This window comes from Balaenoptera ricei, chromosome 9 (genome assembly GCF_028023285.1).
Source record: "Balaenoptera ricei isolate mBalRic1 chromosome 9, mBalRic1.hap2, whole genome shotgun sequence".
Taxonomy (NCBI): Eukaryota; Metazoa; Chordata; class Mammalia; order Artiodactyla; family Balaenopteridae; genus Balaenoptera; species Balaenoptera ricei.
In genome coordinates this window covers 5,612,080-5,637,081 of record NC_082647.1, presented here as the reverse complement: position 1 = coordinate 5,637,081, position 25,002 = coordinate 5,612,080, and the positions used below count along the sequence as shown (strand labels likewise).

General features: G+C 53.2%; 1 protein-coding gene across 4 annotated transcripts in view; it reads right to left on the bottom strand.

Annotated features, from left to right (window-relative positions):
• PRKAG2 (protein kinase AMP-activated non-catalytic subunit gamma 2) overlaps positions 1-18,018 on the bottom strand; it is a 284,802-nt gene extending 266,784 nt beyond the window's left edge. For all 4 annotated transcript variants that reach the window (XM_059932996.1, XM_059932994.1, XM_059932997.1 and 1 more), the window contains exon 1: positions 17,403-18,018. In XM_059932996.1, the coding sequence (XP_059788979.1) occupies positions 17,403-17,516 (114 nt within the window). In that variant the 5' untranslated portion in view covers positions 17,517-18,018. The remainder of the gene's footprint in view (positions 1-17,402) is intronic.
• Positions 18,019-25,002: the final 6,984 nt, after the last annotated feature.

Genomic DNA, 25,002 nt, shown 5'->3' with positions numbered 1-25,002 from the left:
CACCAGCCTCAGGTGGATATCCTCATTGCTATTTTACAAATGAAGCAAACTTAGGTTCAGGGATGCCAAGGACATGGCGGGAAACCCAGGTCCCAAAGCCCAGCTCGTTGGAACAATCTTTACAAGGCCGGGTCCTCGGAGCACACACGGGGGACAGGAACGCCCCTTTGCCAGCGAGCGGCGGGCCTTCTGGAGCTGGCAGCTTCTTATCAGGCATTTCTGCCTTCCAGCCCCCGGACCCATTAGGACTCGGAGGGGGAGTGAGAAGAAATCTTGCAGGGGAAAGAGCATAGATTTGGGAGACAACCACGCTTGCTTCAAACGCTGGCCTTGCTCTCGCCAACTGCATCCTTTGGGCAAATCGCTCAGTCTATCTGAGCCTCAGGTTCCCCAACTGTAAAAATGGGGGCGATAATATGAACCAGGCAGAGTTGATGAAGAGTTAAATGATAAAACATGTGACGGAGCCTGTCGTGGTGCTGAGCATACCTAATGTACTCTGTGGCAAGCGTACGTGTCACGATTCCATTCAAAGGTGACCTAACAGTCTGAGAAGAAGCAGACGAACCTCGAAGCACCAGGGGCAGTGTCCCCACAGGGACTCGGCTGGTGCCTTTTGGCTGGGGCGCTGACCACAGGGAAGGGAATTGGGTCAGAGAGCAGGTTTTTCAAGCCTGGTGGAATCTAGTTCTGAAGAAACAAAACAAAGGATGAGAAGAGACAGAGGGCAGGGAAACAGGAGAAAACAAGAAACAGAAAAAGAGACGCAAAGGAGGAGACAAAAAAAAAAAAAAGGGAAATGGATGATGAGAAGCTATTCGTTTGCAGCCAAGAGTCTTGGGCATCAGTCTACTTCCTTCAGTTTTCCATGAAAGGTGGTCTCTTAGGGATCCAAAGACACTAGGCAGCAGAATTTTTGGAAAGCAACATTAGGAAAAAACCCTAAGACCCACCAATTCTCCATTAGCCAAGGTCTGATCATTGCTGTGAAAGAACGTCTGCTGCGGATGAAGGGTGGTTGAAAGCAGAGGCTGTGAAGGTGGGTAAGTGGGGGCCTGGCCAGAGCCAAGAGGACCAGGGAAGTACGGTGTCATATGCAAATCAATGTGAGGACTCGGAGGAGGGAGAAGTCACTTGTTTTGGCTGGTGACGTTCAGGACCCTTCTTCTCTTGCCACTGGCTCCCTGCAGACCAGCGAGGTTCACAGAGCTGCGGGTCCGCCCATCATGGGGCCGCTGTGCCCAAGGTGGACCCATCAGGAGCTGCAGGTGCAAGACCGCAGACTTACGGTCTGCGATCAGCCTGGAACAACAGCTGGAGGTAAACATCCTGCGCCTTCCGTGCGTGTCCTCAGGGGCCACTCTGCCTGCCCGCACCATCTGGCTGTGGGGCACGGTGGTTCTGCATGGGCACTCAGGTGCCAGGTGGCTCGGGCTTGGGAGCCTGGCCTCTGCTGCAAAGATTTTCCCACCTGGAGAATGGGTATCACCTCACAGGTGGGGCTCAGGTAAGCCACTGCACACACGTGCTTGGGCGTGCCGGCTCGGTGAGTATCAGCTCTTTTTATTAGTCACCGTTCCTCTTCCTTCCCCTTCCAGGCTGACCTTGAGAATCGCAAAGACCAGGTGCCACCTCGGTGGAGCAGTGGAGGTGGACACGACTACCTCTTCCACCTTCAGCACAACTTGGACCTACGTCTCTCATCGCTGGGCAGGAAGGGATGGAGGAGACAAAGGGTAGCAGGTGGCCCCGTTCCACGGAGGGTCCAGCATGCTGGATGCTGCTCCCGGGCCCCTCTTCAGGGCTGAGGGGCTTGCTCCCGGCTGCCGGCGGTGCTACAGGAAGACGGCGCCCGCTGCCCCCCTTTCAAGGTTTGCCTCGGCCCAAGGCAGCCACCTCGCCCAAGGCCGGGCCGCCCTCGTGGGATGCGTGACTGACTAACCCAGCACAGCCTGGGAGTGTGGACCGAGGCCCTGGCTGGGACGGCGCCGCCACTCAGCCCCTCCCCCCGCCTGACCCTGCTTCCTCCCCTCCCCAGGAGTCGACCCCAAAGCTCCCCTGCGCGTGATCGCCACCTCCAGTACACGTCCCCATCCCCACCCGAGTCTGCTCTGCCAGGAGCCCAGCACAGGACACCCGGTGAGAAGGCGGTTGAAGCTGACACCCGGTGAGAAGGCGGTTGAAGCTGACACCCGGTGAGAAGGCGGTTGAAGCTGACACTTCTCGTAGCTTCAAGAAATAGGGAGATTATTTGACATTTGCGTGTATGTGGGCCCGGGAGCCTCCGGCCATTTCAGAGTCCAAGTATTTTAATGATACCTTCTCGGGATTGGACTAGGTGGTCCTTGGTGGACATTTAAATACCCACGTCTTTCCCAACTTGGAGATTCTAAAGGACCCCTTCCCCTCCCCTTCTCCCCGCTCCTCCCCTGTGAGTGTGGAGGGGAGGGGAGATTTAGGGGCACGGAAGGCCTGCCTCCTCGGTGGTCCTGGACCATGACCACGCCCGATGCCATTGCTGCTGCGAGACAAGGTGATGTCGTAACTCACTCTGGCCATTCCTGGGAGTCCTGTGACTCGAGAGTTTTCTAAAGATGAGAAGGTTTGGTCTGACCTCCAAAACCAAAGTCACCTCGGTAGAAGCCAGAACAGTGTTTAGGGAGTGCCTGCCGAGTGGGACACACTGGGTGCTTTAAGGAAAGGTAACGGAACAGAGATTCCACCTGAGGAGTCCAGGGAGTGGAAGAGGGGCCCCACTTCCTGCAAGACCAGGGCACAAACGACAGGTCCAGCCCGTCCTGGCCCCCGCCAGCTCAGGGGAGCTTTCAGCAGCTCTCAGACCACAGAAAGCTCGGAGAACCAGCGTCCTCTGAGGAGGGGCTGGACACCGGCCAGTGTCTCTCACGTCGGTCACCGAGCAAGAGTCAGGAAAAGCAGGCCCCTGAGGCTTCCGGCAGGGCGAGGACACCGGCTTAGGGGCAGTTTTGCTGCGCCACCGGGGATGTTCTTCCCACGGGTACCAGTGAACACTCCCTTGGGACCCAGCAACAAAGCTGGTCCTGAGCGGCACTGGTGGGGGGATGGAGGACGCAGGACGCTGCCCCCAGCAAGACCGAGACGGACATCATCCCAGGCTCCCAGCCGCTCCGCAGGAAGAGCTGTGTGCGGAGAGGGTGTGAGCCTGCTCGATCGCCTTGGAAACTTATAGTTCTCTAAACAGAAGAAAACAAGGCAGCAGTAATCAATCTTGATCTTGACCTTGAAGGTGGAGCCAAGCCCTTCTCCAGGATTTTCACCCACGCACCAAGGGAAGCTGCTGGCAGGGCTGGCAGGGCGAGGTCTGCGGGATGGGGGAGCAGGTTGCCCCGGGCACCCAAGCTTCGTGCCCAGAAGGGCCGCCAGCCCAGAGCTGTCCTGGCTCCGTCAGAAGCCGAGGGCTTGTGACACTTTGTGCGTCTCTTCTGCGCTTGCTCAGCCGCTAACCTGCTGAGTGGACTCACCTCCCCAAAGCTGCGTCCCCACTTGTTCGGCGACCACGCTGGGTGGGCTTGCTGCGTGGATCTGTGAGACCTGCCAGTCTCCTGCTGGCAGATTCCTTCTCCGGATCGTGGGAGAAAGATGCCATCTGGTGAAGGAATCCTCCTATTTCCTTGGGGTCTGTATGAGATCCTCTGGGCCTTTCAAGCCAACGCCACCTGACCCTCTTCTGTTCCAGGTAAGGGCGGTGGACTGACGTTAACGCACCAGGGGACGCGGCCCCCTCCCTCACCAGTCCAGGGCTCAGCGTGTTGAATGATGCGCCCACTTAGACAGCAGTCATCTCGTGGCAGCAGACGGGGCTCTGAGCTTTGCCCAAGTCAATGAAGCTGGGGGACGTGGGACTGGGATTACGTCCCTCTGCCACGCAGTCCAAGACTCTTTCTATGGTGGCCCCCAGCCCTGCCTGCCGGGACCGAGGGCTGGGAGGGGCAGGCAGTGGGTGGGCACCTGCGGTGTCGGCAGGCATCACAAAATCATGGGATGCCAGACCCGGGAGGGCCCTTCCAGCCCCTAATGAGGCTCCATCTCCCCCATCAAATGCTCTCATCCCCCCCTAAATAAGAACTATTAATTAGCAGCCTGAGAGGCACACCCCCAGCCCAGAGAGGCAGGCAGGGGGCACAAGCCGGCACCGTCAGCAGCTCTGGGCGGGTCGGGGGGTGCCTGCGGAGCTACCAGGGCAGAAACACAGGCCGGAAAGTGTTTCCCCGTCGTTCTCTGGGACAGAGATCACCGGACCTTGCAGAAACGCACTTTATTCCTCCACTTCCACTGCCTGCCTGCGCACCCACTGGGCTCCCTCCGTCCCACCCCCCTTCCCTGGCTCTGTTGCTGGCTCTCCCCCCTTCCGCCCTCCCTGCAGCGTGTTCCAGTCTATCCCTGCGCTGCAGCGGGCGAGACACAGAAGCACAGACAGACTCTACCCAACAGTGGCCCACGGCGCCCAAGGCCTCGGCTGTGGAAGGTGGCGTAGGTCCCACCTCGTACTGGGACCAGCTGAGGACACAGAGGCACGAAGGGAGCCCAGCCCAGACCCCAGCCCCACAAAAGCCCCAACGCTCACTCTCTGGAGTTGAGGTGCAAAATCCCCAGGAGAGCCTAAATGGCAGCTGCCCAAGGGGGTGAGGACAGACACACATTAACCCCAGAAGGCTAGCTGCTCAGCACCATCTCCTGGGCTGTCACATTCCGACCCAGGGGAGCACACGGCAGCCCCCCTCCCAAGACTTGGCCTTCAAGTTCCTGGCAAAGGCCATTTCCAACCACAGTCAGTTAAAGGCTCTACCTCTCAACGCCTGGGGCTCACACTGGCTTTCACTCTGGGGTCAAGGCTTTAGCCATTTGGACCATTTCACTGTGAGTAAGGACATCTGCGGAACAAATCTGTAAATGTATTTAGCCGAAGTGCCACAAGGGATAAAAAGAGGAATTTACATTGAATTTACAATTAAAGAATCACTTCCACTGAAAAGAATAAAATGCTGTTCCTGGGGGACCGTCCCAGAAATCCTGCAGTGGTATGGGAGCCACAGCTATATTCTTAAGGCGGTCTTCCTCACGGGCCCCTTTGTAGTGGAGAGGAAACCAGCATTCCTAGGGTACCACCCTCTTGCTTTAAACCCAGGGATCTCATCTCATTCTCCCCCAAGCCCAGTGGGCAAAGTGGGGACTGTGGTCCACATTTTACAGGTGAGGAAACTGAGGCTCGGGAAGCGCCAGTAAACTGCCCAAGTGGACACAGAAGCAACGATGGCATGAGAATTGCAACCTTGAAGTCTGACACCCAAACTCACCGCCCTCCACCACGCCCCCCTTTTACAGAGCAGGTGAAAACCCTCATGTTTTCCCTGCTCCCACAAACGATTCTGTTCTCGAGAACCTAGCACAAATGACAGCTAGGTCCAGACTGTGGCCGCCGCGGGCGGGATGTTCCCACCTCCCATGGTTCGAAGGTCGCGAGGCCGAGGGGCTGGCGCCTGGCCTTGGACCCATCCACCACCCGCTCCCTCCCTGCCTGTTTGGCATCTTTCAGTGCAGGCGCCAGACCCGTTTCCAGTCAAAGGATTACTGTGTCATCTAGAATACCTCCTGGCAGATTTATGATGTTCTAACTAGTCAGTTAGCCTGAGCAAAAAGCCCAAATAACTTTCCCAGGTAGGAGATGGAGGGGAAAAAACAACTAACACGGTAGCATTCCTGAAAATTACCCTTTCATTGAACCAACAAAACATGGTTTATCTGAAACTTCTCTCTTTACGATGTTTGACTCTCGTAAGATTTGTAAACAGTTGATTCACCCAGCTTTTTCGGAATTAGTTCGTAGAGTTAACTAAGCATCTGGATTCTCAAAGACACATTTTTTTTTTTCCTTTCCCGAGGTGTTGTTTGGCTTCTGCGCTTTCTCGCCATCATTATCAGCATCAACGTGAGGGCTGCTCACGTGGGAGACGGTTTCCTTGGGGCTGGGACAGGAAGACGTAGAGGCACACCATCCTCAACGGAGCACATGTTCTAACTAAGGAGACAAGGGTCGGGCCCCCACTCGCCCAATCTGGGACAACTCTGAAGGGCCATCCCAGTTCCAGGGGGTCAGCTGAGGCCAGTTGTGACCGCTCCACCATCCAGCTTCTCCCTCTGCCCCACTGGCTTTCTTTCCTTCCCCCACCACTGAAGGACCAAAGCTAGAGGCACAGAATCATTGGCTAAGAATAATTTTTAGGTGAAGGTAACAAAGATCGTTTCAGAGGTAGACCATCATTAAACGAGGAATATAACCAAATATGTCCATTCGACTTTAAGTCGTATTTTATTATGGTCATAAACGCGGTGCCCGCACGCCAAGCCTATGGAGCTGTGCTCTGAACCTTCCCTGAAAACGGTCGTCGCCACGTCTAGAGAAGGAGGGTGTGGATGGAGTGCGGAAGCCAGCGCAAGCCTGCAGCCTGGGTCCGCGCTGAAAGGACTCCATGACGGCTCACCGCTGCCCACAGCTTTGATTTTGAGCCAGTGCAAAACGGACCTGCTTTGAAATCGTTTTCTGATCTAAGCCGAGGTGCAGAGAGCTCTGCAGAGCGCCACGCGGGCCAGGCAGACTGTGTTCCCCGAAAGCCCTCCTCACCTGCGCCCCGAACGCCCGCCTGCCTGAAAGGGTCTCCTGTCTTCCCAACATTCCCCCGAGAAGAACACCCGAGTTTTCCTGCCTGCTTTGCCACTGGCCAGTCATGTGACTCTTGAGGCGGCCTCATCTCTGCTCCTGGAGGCCACTACACAGGCTCCAGGCCACTTCTGCACCTGGCGGAAGACTCCCGGCCGGGTTCCTCCCTAAACCCAGTTTGGTACTGTGGCCCAGCATTTCCCTGTGTCTTTGAGCCGAGAATATTCTATTACCTGTGTCCTGAGGTCATTTCAGAAATCTCAAAATACACTTAACGAGCAAAGAAGAGTGGTGAGAAGTTACCTCTCCGTTCTCCTGGCACTGGCCTCTCCCCAGGGGCACAGCAGCTCCCCTGATGCTCACCCACCCTCAGTGATGAAAGGGCGGGGGGCTTATCGAAGGCCAGCCTCGGGAGGACCTGGCCTCCTCACCCTCGCTCACAGCCCCTCGACGCCCACCTGACCTTGGGACGAAGCAGTTTCCATACAATCATGGTGCCTGAGCCAAATGGAGACCTTAGATTGCAATCCTCTTTTTTATAGATATGACATAGAATATTACTATCTAGCAATTATATGATTAATGATATTATTAAACATAATATTAATTATATGTCAACCTGTTTAAGGTCTTAATATATTAAGTATCTACTAGAAAGTAATATTTAATTAACAATTATAATTCATATGTTATAATTGTAATACATAATGTAATATAATATATAACGTAATATATTACATATAATTATATATAATATATCTGTGTGTATTGTTATATATAATTATATATTATATAAAAGTATATATAACAATATCACATAATTGTAATATATAATTATATAGTAACAAGATTAACATACTGATTATTATATAATATTAATATTATTAATTATTATATATTATATGTATTTGAGAAAGATAAATGGGGTTTTTTTTAAGATTTTTTTTTTTTGATGTGGACCATTTTTAAAGTCTTTGTTGAATTTGTTACAATATTGCTTCTGTTTTTTTTGTTTGTTTGTTTTGTTTTTTTTAATGGCTGTGTTGGGTCCTCGTTTCTGTGCGAGGGCTTTCTCCAGTTGCGGCAAGCGGGGGGCACTCTTCATCGCCGTGCCGCGGCATGTGGGATCTTCCCAGACCAGGGCTTGAACCCGTGTCCCCTGAATTAGCAGGCAGATTCTCAACCACTGCGCCACCAGGGAAGCCCTGCTTCTGTTTTATGCTTTGGTTTTTTGGCCGCGAGGCATGTGAGATCTTAGCACCCCAACCGCGGATCGAACCCGCACCCCCTGCATTGGAAGGCGAAGTCTCAACCACTGGACCGCCAGGGAAGTCCCAAATGTTTGCTGTTTTAAGTCACTGTTTTGGGGTGTTTGGTAGCAAAAATGAACCGACGTGGTGACTTGTGCCACGGCTCCCCTGTAGATTCTGAGCCTTGTGAGGGTGGGGGCCGTGCCCCTCCTGGTGGCAGTTTTACTCTCAGCCTTGCCCGGTGCTTGGCACACAAAGAAAGGGCTTTTGGCGAATGTCTGGTAACTCAGTAAGAAGAAGCCCCGCAGTCGTGTGACAGAGGACTCAGCGCAGGATTTCTTGATTCCTGGTTTGGTGTTCACTCTAATACTCAGTTATTTAAAAAAACAAAAAATGAGAAAGAACTAGAGAATAAGACCTATGAAATTATAAAAGGCAGATTATTTATCTTCGAGATGAGAAGGGTAAATAACAGCCTTCAATGTCCTTCATGTAAAAGGGAACAAATAAAGACCTGGTCAACCCCAAGGGCAAACCCTTGGAAGGCAGCTTGCCAGACTAGATATTTCGTCCTCCGTGTGCCCATCATGGGGGTGGTGTCTGTCCTGCCCAGCAGTCTTGCCTCCCACCCCAGGCTGCCTGGACCATTCACGGGCATCCAAACCCTGGGGCTGGGGCAGGGCAGAGCAGGGACATCAAAAACCCAATTAAACACCAGAACTTTCTTGGCAGGTTGGATTAGAATAGTTGTGAGCTGTGGATGGCCTAAAGTTCTTTCTCTGTGATAAGGATAACAACACCGATAATGACAATAATAGTATTTCACAGGGTTATTTTGGAGGTAAACAGAGACAGCTTACATAAGCACACACCTGGCACCTGGAGCAAGTGCTCCACAGTATTAGCTAAATCTGATGACAACGTGCCGTCCCAGAGAGTATCTGATCATCAGTAATATTGATCGGTCATAGCCACCAGGAACAAAACTACCCGTCGAGCAGCGTCTGAATTGCTAGGGTGCTCATTACACAATATCCTGTGGACAAGAATGGGGCCGGCGAACATCAGAATGACCACTGTCCCCAGCTGTGCTGTGCAGGAAGGGAGCCTGTCGTAGGAGGTCCCTGGGGCCCCCGTAACACAGTACCACAAACAAACCGTGTGTTATTTAAAACTACAGAAATTCTCTCACAGTTCTGGAGGCCAGAGCCTGAAATCAAGGTGTTGGCAGGGCCACACTCCCTTGGAAACCTCCAGGGGAGGGTTCACCCTTGCTTCTTCCAGTCTCTAGTAGCCCCAGGGTTCTTTGGCTTATGACAGCATCACTCCAATCTCTGCTTCTGCCTTCACATGATCTTCCTTCTGTGTCTCTGTATCCAAATTTCCCACTTCTTATAAGGACGCCAGTCATATTGGTTTAGGGGCCCAGCCTAACCTCATGGTAACTTGATTACATCTGCAAAGACCCTATTTCCAAATAAGGTCACGTTCACAGGTACCAAAGGTTAGGACTTCACCATAGCTTTGGGGGACACAGTTCAGCCCATGACCCTATTCACCTTTGTATCCTCAACACCTAGCACAGTACCTGGGAAACAGACATAAATGAGCTGACAGGTTTCCCAGTCCCAGCTCTAAAGGTGCCCAACTGTAAACATGGTCCCAGCAAGCTAGCTCTCCATTTCTTTACAAACTGAGTAGTTGGGGCCCCACTTCCTAAAATTCCGGCCCTGTCGTGTCCTTCCTCCTGCACCCACCAGCACCAGCGGAGGTCACCCCAGTGCCACCTGCGCCTGGCTCTGCACCGAGTCCCCGCCGGGCCCCCGCAGGACGCTGGCAGGGCTGCACGGCTCCCACAGCTAGGACCCGGCCTCAGCCGCATGGAAAAAAGGCTGGACTCCTGGGGTGACCAAGAGCAAATTGGTCTTTGTTGTACATTCATCAGCAACTTCGCTGCCAGGTCAGAGTATATCAAAACAGAGAGGCCCTGGCACGAGCCCCAGAGCCTGGATGATATCTGATTGGTCTGTGACAAGCCATGAGTTGGCAGAGAAGGGCTTCCTGTCAACAGGAAGGAAAGGATGGGGATCAAATTATTTTCAACGTAGGTAGAGGAACAAAGAGATGAGTGAGATTTGGGTTAACCATTCTGATGCAGGGCTAAGCCAGTCACACGTGAGAAACCTTCCTCCACCGGAGGGGAAGCCCGGCTGATTAACCCTCAACCATTTCCTCTGGTTCAGCTGCACGCACCCTGCAATGGGGTCTCTCTAAGAATTCCCTGTGGTTAACCCTTGGGGATATAGCTTCACTCCCATGTGGCTCTGCCCATCTGACAGCAAGGTCACGGTCAATTGACCAAGCAAATTAAGGACTGTTTCAACTCGGCTGCGCAGCACTTCATCGGCCTTTGTCTGTCCCAAATTTTAAAGACACTGACCACATTCCGACATTTGGTTCGCTGTCCTGGGATATCAAGACAGGCTGGTTACTGTCTGGAAAGAACTGGGAGTCACAGGCATTCACATGTGCTCATACTCACTGCTCTGGGTCAGAGGGGGGTGGGTGGAGGAGAATGGGGGAAAAGAGGGCTGGATTCTAACCCAGCTCTTCCAAGGATCTGTGGCCTGTTCGGTGACCTGAGTAGCCCCATAAAAGTGAAATAGTGCCCAGAAATAGACAGCGCTGGCAGTGAGCTGAATATACCAAGACAGGAAAAGCAGAAGAAAATAGACAAGAAACAGCATCATTTAAGAGCACAGTTATTTGTCTGGATGGTTTCAGAGGACACAAACTGATGTAGAAGTTAAGTGAATGAGGTGTGAGCCGGTGAAAAGCCCTTGGCAAGTAAGAAGTGCTTCCAAGTCCTTTCCTGAGTCATACTTTGGTCTAACGGGAAACCCCTGAGTGAAGATCAGCAATAGAATAGTTTTGCTGGGTTTTATTTCGGAAGGGCAGTTCAAAGAAAACAGGCAGGGCAAGATACTTGTGAAGCACTGAGAACCAGAACGAGTTTATGATGTGTGGAAGGATGTAATATGGAACACACACTGTATTGGTCTGCTGCTTCTGCTTCTGGAACCTCAGTACTAGCGATGTCCTTTTGGTGCAATAATGATCCCGAATATAGATGGTCGCATTCATCATTAGGCCACTATGCAGTGTTCAGAGCCTGGTTTACACAAGGATCTTGGACCCTCCACAGGCAGGTCCTGGGGGAGAGTGGGAACAGGGCAGCAGAGGCTAGACTTGAATAAAGTGTCACCCAACCATGAAACAGGGGACGTACTTGTTCTCAGCTGGGCCATCTGTAAAGTGGGGACAAGAGGATGAGACAGGGAATCCAGCCTGCGTGTACGCCCAAAGTCACTGGATGTGATGCTGCAAATCCACGCGTTTTGAATGTGCTCTGCTTAGATCACTACGTGAGCTGGTCCACAGCGGTCTGTGCACGGTCTGCGGGGTAGAGTCTTCAAGGAAAGGGACCCCTAAATCTGTTCTCTGCCTGCCCATTCCCTCCCACAGCCCAGCACTGGACTGTGTTTAACTGGCATTCAGCCAATGTGCAATGCCCACGCTGCAGGAAGCCCACACACTGCCAGCCGTGCTCTGCGAGCCGCAGAGAGGCACCCAGGCCTCATTTATAAACCCCGGAGCCACAGGAGGGTTCCGGGGGCTCCATCACTGAGTACCTTGACTCCCGAAGGTCCCAGTATCATACTCTGGGCCCTTCTGCAAAGTTCTCCTGTAGATATTTAAATGCCACATCAACTTAGACACCTTGTACTAAGTTATAGGTTCATATTTTAGATTTAACATTTATTGAGGGTTAATATTATTAGAAAGAGCTATAGGAAAAACACTTCTGCACCTTCGTAAAACTCTTGAAGATATATACATATACAAAATCTTTGTTTTTTCGTAGAAGGAGTCACACAATCACTTCTTTTAAGAATTTAGCACAAGAGGGCTTCCCTGGTGGTGCAGTGGTTGGGAATCTGCCTGCCAATGCAGGGGAGACAGGTTCGAGCCCTGGTCTGGGAAGATCCTACATGCTGTGGAGCAACTAAGAACCTGTGCTCAGGGCACCCAAGATGCACCAAACCACTGAAGGGCCAAGTCAAGAAACACTGCAGTGAGGCCTAACAGGCTGGCCCATGTTGGGTTACTCAGGCTGGGGGCCTATCTGGACATTCATCTTTATTTGGGAGCCAGAAATATTCCACCTTTGTTTAACAGTCAGCAGCCAAGGATCTCTCTTCTCAATGACAGCTGAAAAAGTGCAGATGATAGATAGACAGATGGACAGACACACGGATACTTAGATGGGTGGATGGACAGACTGATAGAATAACTCACAGGGGCAGGAGAACAGATCATCGCTACGCTGAGGAAGTTGGAAATCAATTGTTTTTTAAACCCCTGTAGGCATAAGAGTCACCTGGAGAACTTACCAGAAACAAAGAACCACAGGTCCCACTCCCCAGAGACTCTGATTCAGCAGTTCTGGGCTGAGACCTAGGATTTTACATTTTAAACAAACACTGGGTGGTTCTGCTTAAGCTGGTCCACGAACTGCACTTTGAAAAACACTGCCCTAAACCCTAACCCAACAAATCTTGCTCAAGGTGGTACAAACTGACCAAGGTCAAGGCCAAGGTCAAAACTGATACCCCCACTGTGCCACACGGGATCCCCTTTCTCTTCACCGAGGCTTCAGTCCAGGGTGTTTCGATGGTGTATTGGGCAGTGAGCACTGCTGTCACTGGGTCCTCCAGCCCCCAGGGCAGAAAGGCAGCTCCCATCCCCACCCGCATCCGGGCGATGCCCCCTCCTGTACGCACGGCCCTAGCGGAGCGGATCTGATTGGATGGAGGCTACTGGTCACCGGCCCATCGCCAAGGTGAAGGGCGCTGGGCCTCCAGCAGCGTGAGGCCTCCCTCCGGAGACACCACAAGCGAAGGCATCCCTAGTGGCAGGCCCAAGCCAAGCTGTGTCTCCACAACCTTCTGGGACTGGCCAGCTGCCCCTGGCTCTATGTTTAGGTTGTCTCCAGGGACTGTGAAGGATTTCTGGAGCACCTCTCCCAAGAGGCCTGGGGACTCGTGCGTTCCGCCAGCAGCGAATATCGGGCCACCACCTCGGATCGAGCCCGACCCCCTCCAGCTGCCTCAGTGTCCCCACAGGCTCCTGTGTGGGTCCTTCTCTCCAAAGCCCTCCCTGCCCCCTTGGCCTCCTGCTCTGTCACTGGCTTGTGAACAGTTCCAGAGACCAACAATACAGTCAACGACCCAGCCCACGGTCATCAACTAAAATATGTCTAAGATACATAAATTTCAGCATTAATAGGGAAAATGATTTTTCTTGGACAAAAAGGAGGAAAGAACATGCTTACTCCCAGCAATGGCTTCTCTGGCAAAGTGCTGGCAGATCGTCACACACAGCTAGACTTCTAATGAGGTATTTTCTAAACGCATTCCCACCACCTTGATTATTATTCCCGCTTTACATTACGGATGAAGGCTGAGGGAAGAGAACCCAGGCGAGGTGCCAACTCACCAGGACTCTGAAACACTACGCCCATCTCGCTACTTTTAAAGGCCCAGCGCAACCCCAAAGGAACCCGCACTCAGGCTTTCCTCTTCCTCTCCTCTCCTCTCTCTCCTTCTCTTTCCCGTGACAAGATCCGAGAGAGTTTCCCATAAAGGTGATCCAAACTGAGACTAAAATCAAGCAAGGTTACACCCTCCATTAGGCCCAAGGGCCATTCTCCCTACGATAGAATTCAATGAATAAATGACTTTAGTTAGTAACTCTGGGTCTCCACTACCCGCTGTCACCCAAGTCCCTAGCGTATCCCCTAAAATTGATTCCTCTTTTCTGGTGTCTCACGGCACAGCAGGTGCTATTGGTAGGAAGGCAGAGTGAAGATGGTTAAAGATAATCGGAGCCTAGGATGAAGGTTTGCAATGATTTCCCCCAACATCCTTGGTCATGGTTCTGTTTATGCACCAGATATGGGGGTTGAGACTGAGTCCAATCGTGTCCAAAAAGGACACAATCCAATTCAGTAAAAAGACAAGCTGCTTGGACACTGGAGGTCCCAGGAGGCCTCATCACTGTGAGTGTCACTGGACGCCACCAAATGACCCCACCCACAGGACTGCCAGGCCACAGTGTCTTCCAGGAGTCACTCTTTAGAATCCCGCATGTCCTGGTACATGCTGCCACCAGGCTAGTTCTCACAAAGCGTTGTTTTCATCACCTTTAATTGCTTCTTAGTTTAAATCCCCCCTGGCCCAAAACAGTGAGACAACGACTTAGATTCAGTCATTTATACCAGGAAGCAGGGCAAGTGAGGCAGGGAAGCCGGAACAGCCAGAAAGGGTGCATTACTGATGATCAGACCACCACTGCGGGCAACAGGGGCTGGGCCCTGCTGCCACCCTCTGAGGCATCCTGCAGAACCCATGTCAGAACCATCACCCCCGGGGATGGGGAGGCTGGGGAACAGTCCCACCTGCATCCCTCCCTGCCTGAGGGTTGCCCCTTAGGGCATAATCCCAATCCCAGCATTTCCAGCCCAGCCTGTACTCAGGCTGAGCAAACTGCCCCTATTCAGGAGGGTTCCTTCAGGAGCAAGAAAGACACAGTGAGAAACTGTGGTGTGGCGTGGAGCTGTCCGGCAAGGCCGCGGAGAACGCTGGGTGGGCTATGGGCACACCAGGCAGGGCCCCAACAGCGCCTACTGCAGCTTCTCAGTGGCTTCAGGGGACATCCTCATCCCCGGGCCTACCTTCCAGGGAGGGCTGCCAGAGAAGATACAGGACGCCAGTTAAACTGGGATTTCAGATAACGATGGGTATTTTTTAGTATAAGTTTATCCCAAATGGGGCCTGGCACATTCATACACTAAAAAGTTGTTCATTGTTTAAAATTCTAATTGAACTGGGCATTTAGTATTTTTATTTGCTAAATCATGCAATCCAACCTCAAGGCTCTCCTTGATCTGGCCTTGATGTATTTCTGATTACTCTGATTCTCAAACCCTTTCTTCCATGAAAAGGGGCTCTTCACTGGAGTTGGAAGCAGTCCTCCAACTCCCCGACTCAATGGGGGTGCTCAGGCTGGTTCCCGGGCAGGGGTAACCCCTGCCATGTCTCTGTCCTGCCTACCACCTCTGGGTCTAATGTCTCTCTAAACATGTCAATGTACTGCCACCTCTCCCTTCTCTCCCCTCTGAAAGCAGGTACTGCCTGCACTGGTCATCTTGTGCCCTTGGGTCATCTGCTAACACCTGTCTGAATGCTGTATTTTCCCAGCTAGAGTGTAACTCTCACCCAGCCCAGCACAAGGATCAACAGGTAATTACTAGTTGGTTAGTGAGAAGACCCCCCGGTCCCCCCCCCCCAAGCAAAGGCAAGCCCTGTGAGGGTGGAGACAGAGCCCCTCTCGTTCCCCCCTGGATCTCACCATCAAGCAGCATGGCACACGTGTCGTGGAATAATTGAGTGAACAGAACTTTCTGTAAGGGCTGCATCATGCCAAGAACGTTGTCTAAATCAGCCAAAGTCATCACCAGCAGCAGGAAGGCTGGTCGGAGTACTCCGACTATATCGTGGCTCTTCCACTTTCACAGCCTGGCCGCTCAGTCCCTTTCCGGGTTCTGGATTTTGTCCTACACTACCTCTGGAGCGCACCCCACACACATACTCCTATTTGAGACCGGCCTCACCAATCAACGTAAATACGATATGGCCTGGGCACTGGACAATGTCATTTTCTTTTCTCTCTCTTTTAAATTAGGTGCTCTGATGTAGATGTAATAGCCATACATTCATATAACACTTTGCATTAGTAAGAGCTTTCCCATGAGTTATTTTATTTCAACATCCCTGAAAGGTAGGCAAAGCAGAATTATTATCTGTTTGACAAATGGGAGAAGCTGAGGGGTTAAACGTTTCAGCCAAGTGATGACTGCCGAGGGAGGTTAGGAGTACCTGTGTCTAACTTTTTATTTACAAATATGGCTTAAAATGTCTCACATTAGCAATGTAAACAGGAATATCTCATTTTCATATAGAATGTTTATTCAAAGGAATGCATATTCCTGCATATTTGGGTCATCACCCTGGTGGTCACACAGCAGGCAGGGGTCCAGTCACCTGCTCCCTGAGCGGCCCCTTGCCAGGGAGGGCTGGCCACCCTTCCCAACTTGAGGCTGCTCCCTGAAGTACCCATCAGATGTCTGGGGCTCCGGGGGCTCCCTACCCTTCCTGGCCAATGTGTGCACACAGGCCTGGGAAGGAGGAGCTGCGGTCAACAAACACAGGAATGAAGTGCCTAAGGTGGTTCGCAGCAGAAAGTGCGTGACCAGCTGCCCTGCCCCAGGCCCCATGCTGCCGTCAGGAAGGATTAGCTTTAAGGAGGTGTCTTTAACAAGGTGTCCTCGGAGACAGTCCTGGAGGGTGGGCCTCACCCCGCACCCCTCACCCCCAACCCGTGCCCAAGACCCTCATCCGTGATCAAAATTGCATTTTCCATAGAGCCCTCGTGTGTGTGTGCGCGTGTGTGTGTGTGTGTGTGTGTGTACATTTACTTGGTTGGTGAAGGCTGGGGGGTGTGACCCAGTTGGGGGTTTCCTTCCGGTGCAGGTAAGGGCTGCGCCGCACGTCCCCCCACGGGGAGGCTAGGGAAGGCTTCGGGGGCCACGGGCTACCTGGGCAGGCAAAGCGCAGGGTGGGCGCACGACCCCGCCCGCCGCTCCCTCCAGCTGGAAAAAGTCAAGCAGCAGACCGATCGATGTCGCCAAAGTCCGGGCCCGGCTGCCGGCGTGGCCAGGGCTGAAGTTCGCGAGGGCCCTGCACGCCTTAGGGAGTCCCGAGCCCCTAAGTGCCTGAAAGGTGCTCCCAGGGTCAGGCAAAGGGGCCGGCGGCAGAGGAGTCTCCAGCCCCCGGCCCAGAGTCACCCGAGGGAAACTGGGGAGCAGGGGGGGCGTCCATTTGAGGGCGCAGCTACACAGCCAACGCCCCCCTCCCCCGCTGTCCCCACCCACCGCCCCTCCCCTCAGTCCCCCGGCAGCGGCGCGCGGCTCCACCTCCCCGGAGCTCAGTCCACACTGTCCTTTTTCAACAAAACAACGCTACGCACCGCCCCTCCGCCCCCGCCCCCGCCCCAGCACCCGCACCCGGCGGGATCCCGTGCTACGCACAGCCCGCCCCGCAGCTCCCGCCCCCGCCGCAGACGGTCGCCGAGCACCGGCGGCACGCGGGTGGGGAGAGGGATGGAGCCCGGGCACAGCGGCCCAGCTCGGCCCCGCGCCTCCACCCTTCCCCAAGGCGCCCGAAGTGACAGGAGGGGCACGCACGGCGCGCGCGGGGCGTCCCGCGTTAACCGCTTCCGCGCCGGGTCGCAGCGACCCGAGGGTGGGGGGCCGGGGACGGCGGGGTGGGACTCACCGGAATATGCACTCGCAGCGAACGCCGCTTCTGGCTGCTGTTCTTCTTGCCGCTGCTCCCGCCGGGGCTGGAAACGTCCTTCTTCTTCTTGGTGTCCATGGCCGCGCTTCCCATAACTTTAACCAGAAGTTAATTCCGGGTGACTCGTTCCTGGAATTCGGTCCTCTCCTTCCCAGCCCGGCCCCAGCCGTCGGCCGCGAGCCGCACGCGCTGTTTACTGTCCTTGCACCCTGAAGACACCGCGTGGGGACTTCCGCGGGGAGGGAAGGTGGAGCTGGGGTGGCGGTCGGCGGGAGCGCCGAGTTCACGTGTCCTCTTCCTCCTACGGGCTCTTCGGATGCGAAATCAAAGCCAAAGGCTGTACTGGTTCTGGTCTCTCACCGGGCTACGCGTGGCAGAGGTCTCCCGCTGGGTGACAAAGTTTTCTTCCTTTTGCAAAGCGAAGCAACATTTTTCACCCTCTCGGCTCCTCCCACAGATTCCCAGAGGTAATCAGAAAGGCAGGTGCAATTAAACACGGCACTTTGGGAAGCAGCCCTCCTATGCCTATGCCTAAGTGGAAAATCTGGCGAGAGCCAGACGGTTTGTATGTTAATATGACCCTCCACCGGAGAATAAACCAGCCCGCAGCCTGGAACAAGGTCCGTCCTCCTTTCTGGGCGAGAGGGAGGGAGGGAGGAGGGGAAGAGGAGGTGCAAGCGCGAACACTCTTCGCAACTGGGCTGAAGCTCGACTGCGAGCACGAGTTCTGGCGGCCGCCCTGCCGGCCGGAGGGCGTGCGGGAGCCCCGCGGGGAGCGGAGGGCAGGCGCCCGGTCCGTTCCGCCGCCTTGCCGCGGCCCCGGGGCCCGAGGGGTCAACGAAGGGCCGGGCCCGGCACCGACGCAGGCTTGCGGGGCGGTGGACGGCGGCGTGTCTCGAACAGGAAGTGCGCGGCGTGCGGCGCGCCCTCCCGCTCCGCCCGCCGAACCCCGCCGCCCCCTGCGGCCGCGGCGGCGCGGGACTCGCTCCGAGATGATTTCTGACTCCTGTCGTCCCCCAGAGTCTGTGTATGCCTCACCCGCTAACACACGCACACGCGCACTGTGCCCCGCAGACCCGGCCGCGGCGGAAGCGCGGGTTTCGCTGGGATGCGCGCTGACCCGCACGTGCTTCTCGGAAAACCGCGGCTTGGGCCCCTCCCTGCCGGCGTGCGGACTTGAATGCGCACTGAGAGCGGTCAGTGTTGCGGGCGGAGTGCGGGTTTTCACCCCCACCCCGCCGTACCCCACCCCACCCGGCTTTGCTCAGGTTCACCAGGGGATCGGCGGTAAGTGTCGGGCGCGGAGTCAGCAACCCGGCGCCGCCGTGTACGCGGGGTTCCTAAGACTGCGGAAGAAACAGTGGAGAAGAGGGCAGTAAACCCCGCGCGAGTCCCCCACGTGCTGCCACGGTCTCAGCCATCGCGTTGCCCGTCTGGCACCGCCCGTAGCCGAGGGCCGGTGGGGCGTTCTCCTGGGTGGCGGTGCGCCCCCCCACCACCCGCCGAGGTGGGCCCCAGGATGGCGCGATCCTCACCCCCCAGCCCCCTGCCCGCCTGGCTGGGAGTAAGGTGAGTGCTCGGTCGGGAGTCGCCTCCTCTCCTGCTCTAGGTTCTGAGGATAGAGTGGCCCCAAAAGTCACTCGAGCGCCCTGAACGCTGACGTCAGCGCTGCTGCTCCCCGTAATCAGTGGGGCGGGGAGGCCACCCGAGAAAGAACGGGACACAGGTCGCTTTGGGAACGCCCTGGGGTCTGTGAGGAGATGGCCTTCACTCCTGTCCAGGTGCGGAGATTCGCACAGTTCTCTCTTGGGGAGGAGGGTGAGCCCGCTTTCAGGGCCGCCCCTTAGGCGGTGCCCCCCACCCAGCCAGGAGGAACCCTGGTTCAGCCATCTTCCCTGTTTCCCTCTCCCATCCGAGTTCCTGCGGTCTGGGTGGTGCCGTGGTTCAGAGGGGTGGGTTTCTGGTGGGTTTGTCTTCCTTCTCCTCCCGGCTCTCCAGTCCAGAATGGAGCCAGACTGAAGACCCTCCTGGTCCCGGAGTAGTGCTTTCTGGACAGAAGGTTGCAGTGCTCTGGAGGGGACCGCACCTGGGTTCAAAAACCCGGTGGCCATCCCTGCCCCACAGGTGTGGCGTTTCTCGCTTTGACCTTTTTCTGACTGGCTGCCTGCAGGAGGATTTCAGGAGACTGACTGCATTATTTCACTAAATGCTAGAAACACTGGTTAGAAGTAGAAAAGGGTGGACCTTCAGCCTATGTGATGTGGTATAAAGCCCACCCTTACCCACTCAAAATGACTCCCCAACTGTCATTTAAATTTCACCTCTTCAGTTTAATGTTTTAATCCCTATCACAATGATTATTTGCCAAGGCATGCAAATCACTCCATTTGCTGAGAACGGGTTTGAAAAGGAGAGATGGAGAACCAGGAGGGGAAGTCCGGGAGCCACTGGGAGGCCCCTCCTGGGACGGATTCAGAATGAGGAAGCCGCTGTTACTTCTCAACACTGAACGCTTTGCCTGAGGCCTGTCATGGTTGAAGGGCCTCGTCTAGCGATTGTTAGAATACGTACTTTTGTCAGTTGATTTGAGTAAATATGCCCGATCATTCATTAATAAAATTCATTTGTTTTCTGAGTTTGTTTTGTTGGAGTGCAGACTTTACTGCCTGGGAATCTTAAATCAAAACATTTTACCATATTGCCTGCATTTCAAGAGCCCTCTCCTTTTTTTGGGTTCCACATGTTAATTTTTTTTTTTTTTTGAAATCTGGGTGTTTCTTATAGATGGAGTCAGAAGAAGTTTACCAGCCATTTTTTTTCCTTCCTTTTTTTCCTTCATTCCATTTCACGATGAATTGAACATTTAAAACAAACAAGCAAACAAAAGACCCCTGGTCCTTCCCCACAGATGGTTTAAGACAGAGGTTCTCAGGGGAAGGGGTTATTTTGAAGATGTGTCCATTTGGGGCATCATTTGTCTAGGCTCCTCATAGAGTTACCGATATATGGCACCTACTAGGTGCCATTGCTGGGGTGTTTCAATACATCTATGGGAGAGGATGTTATTAACCCTGTTTTATACCACGCATGTGTTGGTGTAATTGCTATACCACCACTAACACCCCAGACTAACATCCCCTGGACGTTTGATGTACCCCCAGGGCTCCAGGTCATCACACTGGCGCACCGTGATGGTGCCACCTCTTCCCCAGCCAGGGCAGCACTTCATTCAGAGAAGACCATTTAAAATGCTGCACTGAAGACCTACAATCTAGTTGAGAAGTGAAATACACAGAGTACAACAGTCAACATAAATGAAACTCTGGATTAAGAATTTACAGGATGAATTTCACTTAGCCTAGTTTTCTAGATTAACTGGTCCCTACCCACCCACCCCCTTTTTTTTCCATTTTGTCTATTAATATCCCATATAAATGAAAATGACTCTGGAAACCATGAGTCATCTTAGTAGAGCATTGACAACTTAGAAAGTCTTAGAATTTGTGATGCACTCATAGATTTAAAGTCTGCCCTGTAAACTTGGAATGTTGCAGTTAGAAGGAATCTTGGCGAACAAGGGTCTGTAGAGAGACATCTGTGTCTGGTGAATTCCTATATTCAGTGGTGATACGTTCCACTGTCAGGAAGAAGAAAGGAATTAACTTTTTGATTACCTATTACATATCAGACATTATATTAGGTAGTTCATATTAATTATCTTACCTAATTTCTATTAAAATCCCCTAAGAAAACTCTCCTAGGCATTTTACAGATGAGGGAAACTGAGACTAGCTGTCAGAGTGCTTTGTAATCCATTTAACTTCTGTCCATTGATCTTAATTTGCTGTGTCCTCTGGAACGACATTTTAAAAATGTGGCCCCTCCTTTTTAAAAGCTTTGCACAAGGTTGACAGCATTATTGAGGAACCTCCGTCAGGGTGACCTTGGACAAATGATTGAACATCTTAGCTGCCTTGGTCTCTGTGCCTGTGACATAGAGTTGAGGGGAAAACAGTGGTCTACGTAGTCAGGACACCAGCGACTCAATTCTGTGCAAAAAAGCAACTCTTGGGAAAAGGAAACCATGAGGCTTGGACTCAGGACTCTGTAAACGCTCTGATAGCTCATGGGCTATCAAGCGAAGAGGGTGTTATCTAATCATGAAAACCAGACTGAGGGTCACATTCCAGTTTTTATCTCCCTTTAAACTTGGCCACTGATTGTGTAACCTTGTGACAGCTTGTGCTCCCTGGTGCAAATGGAACCATGAATACCCATCCATGGGGAGAAGTGGAGGCAGGTGCTCCGGACCAGCACCTCTCCTGACAACCCTTTCCTGGGTCCCTTTAGATTTTCTGGGGGGGGACCCATGCAAGCCACTTCTTTATCTGTGTTCCAGATTGCTCTTCACCCGTAACACCAGTTGACCATGAGGCAGTCCCGATCATGGAATCTAAGAAGTACTTTGGATTGAGGTAAAGGTAAACTCTGTGGCAATACTCTCCCAAGGGCAGACTTGTCATTCCCATCTTTTCTCTAGAGAGTAGCCTGCTGTCTTGACCAGCTCTGTGCCTGCACACACACCCAGGAGATCTAAAGAATGGCAGGTTCAGCAAGCAGGGTATGTGTGGCCACCCAGCACTGGGCAGGGGGAGGGGTCGGTTTGCTAAATAAAAGGATAGGTAATCCCAGCCGTTATGCTCCCTTCCTTGACTAAGGGTAATCAACACATAAACCGCATTAGTTGGGAATAAAGTCCTTGGTTCCACCAATGGCTGCTTTACAGTGTTTCCCATGTGACCTTTGTCCCGGTGATCCGGCATAACCTCCCATCCAGGTAATGGGTTTGGGCTCCCTGGGCTGCAGGATTTGACTAGAGGTCTGTGTCTTTTGGTTCTCAACTTTGTTCTGAGCTTTGAACACGCCAGAAGCATACAGATTAACTCTGGGAAATTTGGAATACCACTGTTATCTGACTATGGCTCATGACTGACTTCCTGACCTCTCACTTACCCGTCTATTTCAGACGTGATTAAATATTGCACATTAATTGTAGTAATTTCCCAACAAATAAAATTACTTTGGTTATTAGACTGGACCCAAAGTTCATATATTGCAGTTCAAATTGAACGTGAACTTTTACGGGAGGGCGCTTACCAGCACCGTCGTTACCATCCCTTTGTGTGACTTGCAGCTGATGTCCAGACCTGGCCTTGAGAATGCCAGTTACAGAGACTTCCCTGACGGTCCAGTGGTTAAGACTCCACGCTTCCACTGCAGGGGGCATGGGTTCGATCCCTGGTCGGGGAACTAAGATCCCGCATGCTGTGTGGTGTGGCCAAAGGAAAAAAAAAAAAAGTGCTGAAAGGTATACTTAAAAAAAAAGAATGCCAGTTATAGCTTTTCAACAAGATTCCAGAAAAAATATATTTACAATTCCTAGGGATTGGCCACGTTTGGGGAGCAGAGCACCAGGTCCTGTCCTGGATTGGTAGGTGTGTACAGACTTGGACCTGCTGACCCCTGAGCCCCACTGAAGATGCACAGATGTCCTCCCGGCTCTCAGAGCGTCCCTCCCCACGAGGGCCCAGCCACACCCAGAGTTAAACCCATGCTCGGCCTTGCTAACCTCTATTCCCGTCCTTGTACCTTAGCACTTTATACCGTAATCAGTAAGTGCCCATCTGGTGCACAGACAGAGCCCACAAGAGGCTCCGTTCAAGGGCTCTGGACGGACAGGCGGTAGGCTCTCAAGGACCTAGTGGTTTTTGACAACCCTCCTTATGCCATGTGGGTCAGAACAGCACTTTGTAAAATGTTCCTAAATATAACTCCTAAGAATTGCATGAGCTCTTGGGAGAGGATGGGGAGAGAGAGATTTTCTGACTAAAACGCCTTGCGTCAGCTCATTTCAGTTCATTGCAACACACACTCCCAAGAGCATCACGGTGCCAGAGGCCTGGCTTGTTTTTCCTCTCCCCGCTCATTGTGGCTCTTTACCCTCTAGGTCAAAAAATAAAGTGTAATTACAGGGTTCATTGTTCTTCGACCAGCCTGAGAGAACGTTTTCCTGCCATTGTAGCGTATTCACCCATGGTCCAGGACTTCCCAGCACCTGGTGGAGGTGGGTGCCCCAGCTTCTCCCAAAGCCCTGGCGTGCAGTGTCAGGGTTGGGGCGGTGCGGGCTCACAGCCAAGACTCCAGGGCACACACGCTGAGGCCGACGCGTTGTCCGTGACTCTCGTGGTTAGAAGGCCAGGAGAGCGGCTCTTCGTAGCCGAGCTTCAAGGAGACCCTACATCTCCATAGGACAGGATCGCTGGTGCCAAATCTTTTGTTTATCTTTGCAAGTCTAAGAACAGATACGTCTAGAGCATTGTGTCGTTTAATCACTCCTTCACCAGGGACTGATTTTTCAGCCTGTCTGGAGACTTGCTCTTTCTAGTGGGGGTGTTTTTTGGGGGGTCATTGCCTCTGCTCTTAGATGTTCGCTGTCCTACCTGCTCTGTGTTGCCGGGAACTGCAGTCCCAGGATCTTTGGCCAACTGGTGTCTGGCCAGGTTTGGCCAGTGGGAAACAGTCGGGGAGACTGGGGTCTGGAGTGGAAGAGGAAGGACCCCAGGGATTTCGTCTTGCCTTGTTTTTCCTGGGGCAGCATCTTGCACAGTGTTTCTTTCCCCTGTGGCTCCCACTCCGCCAGGCAGACCCTCCCTCCGCGGGCCCAGCTTCTGCCAGGCACCCCGACTACGGCTCTGACCCTGAACATTTGAGCAGAAGTGCGGCGGCTGTGAGGGGCTGAACGAAGTGTGGAGCTGCGGAGGAGGCTGCTGGGGGGGGGTCCGGAGGGCAGTGTGGCCAGAGGTGGCAAAAGGACGGGTGGGCTAGTGTTTGGGGACTTTTATCTGAGCGAGGTGGGATAGTGTCAACTAGAAGAAGGACAAGATTGAGTTTGAGTTTTTAAGGATCAGCCTGGCCGTCATGTGTACAGGTTGCAAAGAGTGAAAGGAGGGACCCGCGCAGCCTAGTAAGGAGCTATCGCTGACATTCAAGCCAGAGACGACCGTGGCTCCGACCACGGGGGCAGCGGCAGGGTGGTGAGGAGTTGCTTCCAAATATATTCTGAAGACAGAATCCCCAGAATTTGCGGATAGATTGGATGTGGGGGCTGAGAGAAAAGAGTGCCCTGTGGCTCTGAAGTTTGGGGCCTGAGCAAGTGGAACGATCCCGTTTCCCGGGAGGGGCTGGGAAGTGGAGAGTCTCCTTTTGGCTGTAGTGAATCTGAGATGCCTGTAGGATACCCAGACACCTGAGGGAAAATCCCAGAGCAACAGGGGAGACATCTGGCTGGAGATATGCATTTGGAAGTCATCGACCAAAGGCTGGCATTTCAAGCCATGAAACGGGAAGAGATTCAGGTACGAGTGTAGACAGCAAAGAGAAGGTGTCAGGACTGCACCAGGGGCCCCCCCGGGTAGAGGTTGGGCAGATAAGGAGGAGCCAGCAGAGGGTCCACGAAGGAGCAGCCGTGAATTAGGAAGACAGCCAGGAGAGGTGGATCCAGAGACCACCCGACAGAGCG